We start from the raw sequence: 8,770 nt of genomic DNA, 5'->3' as shown, positions 1-8,770 counted from the left end.
GGTTTAACACAGAAACATCTTCAGCCCAACTGTCAGTGTAAACTGTGGTTTCATTCAGTACAGTACACGTGCACTATTCAGAAGACACCTGCAGGGCAAGTCTGAGCTCACGTCATCAAAATTCAGCAGCTGACTCCGTTTCCCAGCAGCTGAATATATAGTGAGTGTGAAATTGTTCATTCTTCGGAACTATTATATATATATACACACACACACACATATATATATATATATATATATATATATATAGCAGTACCAAATTTACCCACCACACTGGTTTCACTACTCTCTCCACACAGCCTAATGAATAACACTGCTGTGCATCACAGAGCAGAAAAAACAACAACAATTTAATGGATTGATTACTCTAAGTTGTATTCATCATTCCGGATGATGAATGGCTTCAACAGAGCAGTGAGCTGATGAATGCACTGCCTTGCAAACCGGATGGCTCTCCCTCAGGTCACAACCAAACTCTCCACAACAGTTCATGGAAATCATTTTAGTCCTAATCCTGTTAAAAGCACTCACCACTTAACACCCGTGGCACAGGCACAGGCATTACGTAATCATTCGTCTCAAAAAGGCAGGGAGTCCTTCACATCCATTACATTCAGGCACATAAATAATACTATAATTATATGTGTAATTAGATAATTCAACGTGACGTGCAGAACAAGCTGACCAGCAGCAGCTGAGTGTCAACACTGATTTGCTTCTCTAACACACTGGTCCCGGCCGGCTGCCAGATTTCTGATAGAACTCGCAAATAGCTTTCTGTAAGTAGAGCCCAAAAGTGTAGGGTTATGGAATTATATTTAGGTTAATAACATTTTATGAAATTTTAGGTGAATTCTCTTTATTTTGTTTTTTATGTTTTTTTTTGTCAATTGAATAAAATGAAACAAATGATATCACTGAAAACCTACCTGAGTTAGTATGTAACTTCTCTGGGCTTCTTCCATCATCACCAGACTTGCATTGATGTAGTCATTATCTGTGCTCTTCAACTTCACCCGACTGTGGTCAACTGCAGAAAGACAGTGAGACGACAAGTTACAACTAAATATTTTGGTAGGGAATGTTTATTACTGACAGGGACAGTCAGAGGTTTGGAGAAATGTCTATTGTGTAAACAAAACACTTCCCATTAATGTTTACTCACACGGACTGACGTCCCTGTATCTGTTTCGGTTTCTATTCTCTGGATACTTTGCCACTTTGTAGGAGCACTCGTGGGACTGGTTCCTGATTTCCTGAAAAATGGGAAAAAAGACTGAATTCTGCCAATTGTGTCGCTACGCAATGACTGTACTGCACTTCAAATTGCCAGCTCTATGGAACCTTTCCTATGGCAAATTCAAGGACATTTCAATCATATTTTTTGGTCTAACAGTATATATTCAAATCAATCTGATTGTGATTAGGAGTTTGTAGGAAATTAAAATTGAACTAAATGTATGAGGCGAATTTGCCTTTAATTACAGCTTACCTGCTTTTTAAGGACACGACTACTTATGTCGACATTCTACTAGTACGGAATACGAGCAAGTTGGATTAGATTCAAACTAATAAGGTGAACAAACAATGTTTTTTCTTTTACTGCATAGGAAAACACATCTTTGTATACAAAAAACCGAGCCCTTGAACTTTACTTTTAGTGGGGAAAAAGAAGTATGATCACAGTCAAAATAAAAATGTTAATGTCCTGTCAAAAAAAAAAAAAAAACAGACAAGAAAGACGGACGTCGGTCTGATGTTGACATTTTGCTCTGGACTATATTCTACACTACAGTTGGACTATAGTTCTACACAGGTGTAGAACTAGCTAAATGTCGTTTATCTGATGAAAAACCACTATTCAATATTAAAAGCTTAATGTAACGTACGTAAGGTACGTTGTCAACTGCATAAGGGGTTAAAATAACTTTTGACTTTGATTAAACACAGCTGTCAAAATGTATTACATACAATACATCATAAATTATAAACTAGCCAAGTCGTTAGTGCTTAAAATAACACTGACATTTTGTTAGCTCTATGCTAACAGTGCTAACATACTTACTAAGTACAGTTTGTGCCACCGGCCCTCAGAGTCTATGTCCTCAAACTCCTGCTCCATTTTCAATGTGACGGCGCCAGTCTGTTCTTAATACGAGTAGTTACAGCTGTCCCACCTTCTACCTCATTACTTTTAGCCGGACCTGGGACGTTTTTGGTCTCTAAGTGTTAAAAGCAGCACTTCTGTGCGCTAGCGACCTCTGATTAAACTGTTTGCTACCCGTTATCGCTGAGCTGCAGCTGACGTCTGATAAAGAGGTGAGTGCGCATGCGCACAACAGGGCTCTTCAGTGGCTGTCACAGCCAGAACAGAGATGTTCCGTGTACGGACGAGATGAGTAAAACAAGACCTGAGACGCGACATATTCCATTTTTAAATAACTAGATACCGTAGATAAAAAAAAGGTTGAACAGCTTTTAAAATTTTTTTTTATTTTTAAATAAAAAGAAAAACAATACAAAACTGCATCTCGTTTTTGACCACTGTACTTGGAAAGTCAGCATACAAGTCTCCTTTAAATTACACTTAAAATGTTATTTGAATTTTTTTAATCACAATAACTAAATAGTTGGTCATATTAAACAATTTTCTCAACTAAAAAACCCATACATCGTAAAAAGACAAACAAAATAATATTAATAAATAAATAAAATTTAACAAAATAAAAAACACAAGCCAATGTAACAAAAGCAGACTTTATTTTCATATGTTATTTTGGAGTAAAGCCACAGTGTTGACTGTTGTGAGAGCACTAGTTGGTATTAATGTTGTTGACATTTTTACAAGCAGGATCTTTCTTTACTCCAGCTGGGAAACCTCGTGGAAGTAAGCTCCAAGCATCTTTATTCCCTCAATGTAGTTGGATCTGAAAGAAAATCAAAAATATTTTTTAAATCATTGGTATTTTAGAATTAGAATTATTTCAGAATTGATCATTTTCTGTCCTGAATATCTGGTAAAGAAAAAAAAAACTGTAACTGATAAATACTGCAATATTTACCGGTTAATTTTCTCATTCTGGGAGTGGGCACCATCATCAGATGATCCGACTGGAAGCAGCATGACGTTACGGCCAGTGGCCTCCTGGAAGGTCAGAGTGACGGGGATGCTTCCACCTTCACGAGTCAGGTCAGGCTCCACACCAAACACTGACAGACAAAGATTTTAAAAATAGTGGCAGATGAATCCGCATGTGGACTGGTACAAAACTGTTTCAATTACAACGTCAACGTTTGGGTAGAATCTTTGCTGAGATTTGATTTTGAAGAAGCAAAGGGTTGATTATAGCAATACGATCATTTACTGCCCCCTTGTGGTGGAGACTCAGTATTGTCCCAGCAATTTATCTCATCTTTGACAGCCAAGCTCTAAAATTTCCTTCATCCCTCTAACCAAGCCCATTTTGAACATAAGCAATTTAACATCACGACATTATTTATTACTACATGTCTGTACCTGTTTTCATGGCTCTTCTTCCAGCCATGTAGTGTGGGTGGTTGTAGTCAGACACCCAGGCTTTTGCTCCATGGCCCATGTACACTTTCAGGTTGTTTGGGGATTTACGTTCTGCAAATTTCTTCTCAAGATGACTGATAACCTTTGAAAATGAAAGTTAAACAAGAAATTCAACTGATTTTGCTGATAATTTAATAGAATGACTCCACTTTCACTTTCACCTGTGTTTAGGATTTACCTGTTTTTCTACAACTTTGGGGTCCATGTCAGGGACGAGGCGGATGGAAAACTTTCCAATGACCTTCCTGGGGATAACAGTTTTGGCTCCTGCTTCAGAGAAAGCGCCTTCAATACCATGAAGAGACAGAGATGGGAACCTCCAGCGGTGCATAAGGATTTTCTCCTGCAGGGGCGAAGAGTCAGTTACATATTCTTGGTTAAAATTATTAAGGGATTTACAAGAAAACTATCACTCTAGAAAAACCACAATATGTGACATGACATTTCTGTTAGTATCATGATCTTGCCTTGCTATCGTGTAGCAGCTTGCAAACACCCACGTCACCACAGTACTCATGTAGGTCGAAATCTATTTTCTCGTACAGTTTTTTCTCCTCGTCAGTCACGGGGGCCACACTGTCGTTAATTCCAGGTATTAAGATGGCTCCCCTAGGATCTACGAGACTGTCTGTTCAACAGATCCAAACACATGTTTAGAAGTAAGAACAGAGACACACACTTCTGCATGAATTAAAAAAAACAACCAAAGAAAAAAAGCTGCACTCACCCATAAGTGCTATGAGGTCACTCATAGCCTCATGGACAGAGCCTCCGAACACTCCTGAGTGCAGGTCCTTCTCACCACACTTCACCTGTAAAATATTCAATGAATGAAAAAATAAAGATCACGCGGTTCAAAAATGCTGCAGTAGACTGGTGGCACAGTGAAACCTGTTGGAAATGAACAGATCACTAGAGTCTGACTCCACCTCAATGAAGAAGTAGCAGATTCCTCTCAGTCCATACGTGATGCAGGGTTTGCTCTTTCCCAGCCAGTAGTTGTCAGAGATGCAAACATAGTCCACGTCTTTGAAGAAGGTGTCTTTTCGTGCCATCACCAGTTCATCCAGACCCTCAGATCCGGATTCCTCCATCCCCTCGAAGCAGAATTTGATGTTAACGGGAAGCTCCTGAAAAAAACAACAAAAAAAACAAGACACGTATTAGAGGAAAAAAAATAAAACTGTTGCCATCATAATTCAATACAAACAATATTTTTTTCAGCTATCCACTGTGACTTGGTTTAATGATTAGTTCTGAATGATTAGGCTTATTTCATGCAAACACCTTTGAACCCTCTCTTGCTGACGACTCCTAAGTGAACAGTCAGTGATCAGCAGGTCCCTCCCATTGACTCAGACGTATCTGTGTGAGGTGTTTTCTCACATTCGGCTGTAGGCAAACTGCTGCCGGTAAAGGAGAATTTTCATAAGTGCAACTGCTGACTTAACGTAACCCGACCAATATGTTGCGCTACACAACGTATACCATTCACTGCCCCTTAAAAGACTGTGGTATATGTTTGATCTTCTGAACCATAGCCCATGACATTTTTTTTTTCATTTCTCTGCTGACACAAGCAAGCCAGAATTACAGCCTGTGACATGCACACCTTTACTTTTGGACTAATTAATCAGACAAAATCCCAGGCTAAGATAGTGGGTTTGGATTTTTATCATTATTATTGTTACATATTATTAGGAAAAGCTGAAATCCGGCAGCGACTTCACCTGCTGAATCTTCTGGTAGGCTTCAATGCAGTTAAACCAGGCCAACACTGGACCTTTGTCATCAGTGGAACCTCTTCCATAGAGTTTACCTGTGAAGAGAAGAAAATATTTAAGTCCTGCAAAAATAGTCAAATGTTGCCAGATTTTCTCTGAATTTCTGGTTTTCTTATCTGGTTTATTACTCCTGTATTTGATTCCTGTTTTAAAATCTTCTTTTTACACTGATCAAATATTTCATGTCATATAAACTAAAGTAGTCTCTCTTATTTGTACTGCTGTGATCACTGCCCTAAACCCTGTAAGCTTGTGATCTATGACACTTACAGATTATACGTCATGTTTTAGTGGTTTAAAAAAAAAAAGGCACGGCAGAAAATTTAACCTGACGTGAGCAAGAACAGGTTCAGCTCTGTTCTTGCTTACGTCAGGTTAAATCAGGAAGTGGATGTGGGTGTTCCTGTCTGCTGACTGTCACCAGTGAACACATGACAGCATTTTGATTTTGGTTTAGGAGAGGAAAAAAAATGTTTTTTTTAAACAAAAGGAAGTAAAATGTTTATTTAAATGACAGTTTTATAGTAATACTAGAATACACAGGATAAACTATGTTTCAAAGTTTTACCATAAACAATTTGCACAACAATGTACAGTATGAAAGTAAGACTGAAGGTGATTTAAGAACAACATCTCAGTCGTTCAATCCAAAACTCTATCATGGTAAAATATAAAAAGCAAAAGGTGCTTGAATTACAAACTAAAGAGATATTTTAAGAAAACACCACTGAATACATTTTGTACTATTATCACTCTGTTAAATGTTTTAATTCAGCTCTTTCTGTCATTGAAAACTTCAGCTTTTGAATGAATTGGCTTTGGTTTAACTTGACCTGGAAATCTGGTGAGCAGATAAGACCTGGACTGATTAAGAACATAGCTCATTCCTCAGCTGGACTTTGGAGCACAGAGTCTTGCACACATGACTGATAACATGAAACATAAAACATGCAGTATAAAAAAAGGTTGGTGTAATAATAATAAGTGCCACAGGAATACAACACTGCATATATCCATCTTCAATATCACTCCAGATACTGTAGAATCTGCTCATCTTTCACCTAAAGTGAAAGAGGTATTGGCATAACAGAAAGTGAAGAGCAGTCAACTGTGGAATTTATTACACCCTGTCTCTTGTTACATGACAACAGAAAAATATGAAAGCTCCTTTCAGCATGGTAGTGATTGGATTTGGTGAGTCAAATCTAGAACAACAGAAAATCACGCTCTTACCATCTTTCTCCACCAGAGTGAAAGGCTCTGTATCCCAGCCGTCTTCAATATTAGCTGGCTGCACGTCAAGGTGGCCGTAGATGCAGATGGTCTTTTTACCTGGGTCTGAACCTAAATGCCCCAAAATGATGGGGGGCAGAGGGATTTCCTCCCCAGAAGGCAACTGCAGGAATAAAATCAACGTTTTAATAATAATAATAATAATAATAGTGAAATCATGTTAAAAAAAGAAACCCAACACATTAGCATGAGTCTTACTGTCTGTTTTCCAATGTCCACCATCTCTACTGTGCCCCCCAGTTTCTCAATATCCTTGGCAGCCATTTCCATCATTGTCTTGATCAACCCACGTTTCTCTGGCCAAGCAGACACACTCTGGACTGCGACCCAATCAGCAAGACGCTAGAACATCAGAACATATCACTGATATTATACCTCTACTGTATATGAAAAGCATTAAAACTGGCATTTTGATTCATTTCAACTCTACTGTGTATTGGAGGTAAATTTAGAGCCATCTCACCTGCACGTACAAATCCTGGTTTTCGTCCACATATTTGAAAAGTGCTGTGAGATGAGCCATGTTTGTCAGCCACAGGAAGAGCTGAGGATTCAACAAGCAGAATGGTGTAAAAAGTTAAACCTCAAACCCAGTGCTCTTTTATAGGTGGACCAAAAACACGCCCTCCTGCAGATATCATGGATGACAGACCTCCTTCCTCATTGTCTTACATTTACAGCAGGGATATTTAAAATCATCAAATTATTTGTATCTTTAATTTATTTTGTATGGTTTATCTTTTTGTTATTGTATAGCAAGTGATCACGATTCATTTCAAACGTATTACTTTAAAAAAATATATAATAATTTAGTCACTTGAAGTGAACAGTACCAGTGTGACACAATGGCTAAGACACTGTGACAATTGTGTTTTCCTTGTTTCGCTTTCCTTTGTAAGAAAGCGCGACATTTGGAAATGACGAATAAAATAACGTTGTTGTACTCTAATTTAAAATATGCCGAGCAATAAATCAGATTACACATTTTCATTACATGCGAAAATAATGATTTGCAATAGCTTATATATTCATTTTTAAATAGGTGCGAAGCACCACCTGCTGGCGACAAATTTACATGCCCTACGGTACCAAGATAAGAGGTAAAAAAATGCAGACAACATATAGGGATTTGCACATACAGTGTATTTGATTTGTTTATTGCTGTTGTTTTTGTGCACACATTTATTCATTAATTCGACTCACTTACTACGTACAGGGGAAAGAATCAACCAGAAACCGAAACATATTTACTCTGCAGAAGCAGAAATCACGTTACTTTTTCATTAATAAAAAAAAAAACAAAAAACAACAACAACTAAAAGAGAGTTATCGTCTATTAAAAACGTAATTTAGCCGATTTGTCGTTGTCAGTGGCCTAATATTTGCAGGCAGCGAATATTGGTCCACACACTTTCCACACACACTTTCCTTTTAGAAGTATAGCAGGTGAACAAAAGCAAGCAACTGTCGACAGTGTTCTAGTGAACTCTGTGCTGAGTTATGACAGTGTTAGCACTGTGGCTAACCCGGTTTTACCCGGCATCAATAGTTTGTTATTATAACATGTTGTACATTTAGTTAGCTTGCTAGCTCAACCGGCTAACCTTTGCCACATATATATGATAAAAATGTTTTTTGTAAATAAATGACTTACGTATATTTAGTCCTAAACCGTTAATTCCACTCGTGACGTGGATCCGCTCACATCTGACAGACGTCCGTGGCGCAGACAAGAGGCACAGTTGAAAGAAAAGTCAATGAGCAGAGTATTTGAAGGGAATGCACATCACAACAGTCTGTCGTCATTCAGCATGTCATTGGCTCAGATAAAGACGGCGTAAAGATCCAATAAAAAGCTGTTAAAACGTTACGTATGTGCTCCAAATATCAAGTAGTACTCTAATTTGCATATGTATATTTTCTGTTATATATACATAATATTGTAATATTGCATTTCTGTTGGATTTGCTGTTTTTTTTATTTCCATTTCTAATGTTTTTTTTATTTTGGATAGTTTTACGATATGCTCTGAATAAAGTTTTTTAAAGACGGCGCAAAGAATTATGGGTGATTTGCAAACGCTTTGTCATCCACAATTCAGAGACCCTGAAATAGG

General features: G+C 37.8%; 2 protein-coding genes across 5 annotated transcripts in view; both read right to left on the bottom strand.

Moving 5' to 3' along the window:
- ptpn2b (protein tyrosine phosphatase non-receptor type 2b) overlaps positions 1-2,303 on the bottom strand; it is a 10,383-nt gene extending 8,080 nt beyond the window's left edge. For all 4 annotated transcript variants that reach the window (XR_003052759.1, XR_003052760.1, XR_003052761.1 and 1 more), the window contains exons 1-3: positions 2,066-2,303; positions 1,166-1,256; positions 930-1,030 (exon numbers count right to left, since the gene is read on the bottom strand). Coding sequence is in view for 1 of the 4 variants with exons in the window: in XM_008331512.3 (XP_008329734.1) it covers positions 930-1,030; positions 1,166-1,256; positions 2,066-2,122 (249 nt within the window). In the remaining 3 variants the exon portion in view is untranslated. The remainder of the gene's footprint in view (positions 1-929; positions 1,031-1,165; positions 1,257-2,065) is intronic.
- Positions 2,304-2,738: 435 nt separating this feature from the next.
- Positions 2,739-8,489, bottom strand: cndp2 (carnosine dipeptidase 2). Its single transcript, XM_008331513.3, has 12 exons — positions 8,309-8,489; positions 7,118-7,198; positions 6,853-6,996; positions 6,595-6,757; positions 5,308-5,396; positions 4,507-4,707; positions 4,305-4,389; positions 4,045-4,205; positions 3,756-3,920; positions 3,518-3,659; positions 3,063-3,210; positions 2,739-2,927 (listed from the first exon to the last, which is right to left on the bottom strand). The coding sequence occupies exons 2-12, from the start codon at positions 7,175-7,177 to the stop codon at positions 2,861-2,863; spliced, it is 1,425 nt and encodes a 474-aa protein (XP_008329735.1). The 5' UTR covers positions 7,178-7,198; positions 8,309-8,489; the 3' UTR covers positions 2,739-2,860.
- Positions 8,490-8,770: the final 281 nt, after the last annotated feature.

This window comes from Cynoglossus semilaevis, chromosome 18 (genome assembly GCF_000523025.1).
Source record: "Cynoglossus semilaevis isolate Cse_v1.0 chromosome 18, Cse_v1.0, whole genome shotgun sequence".
Taxonomy (NCBI): Eukaryota; Metazoa; Chordata; class Actinopteri; order Pleuronectiformes; family Cynoglossidae; genus Cynoglossus; species Cynoglossus semilaevis.
This window is presented reverse-complemented; position numbering and strand designations above follow the sequence as displayed.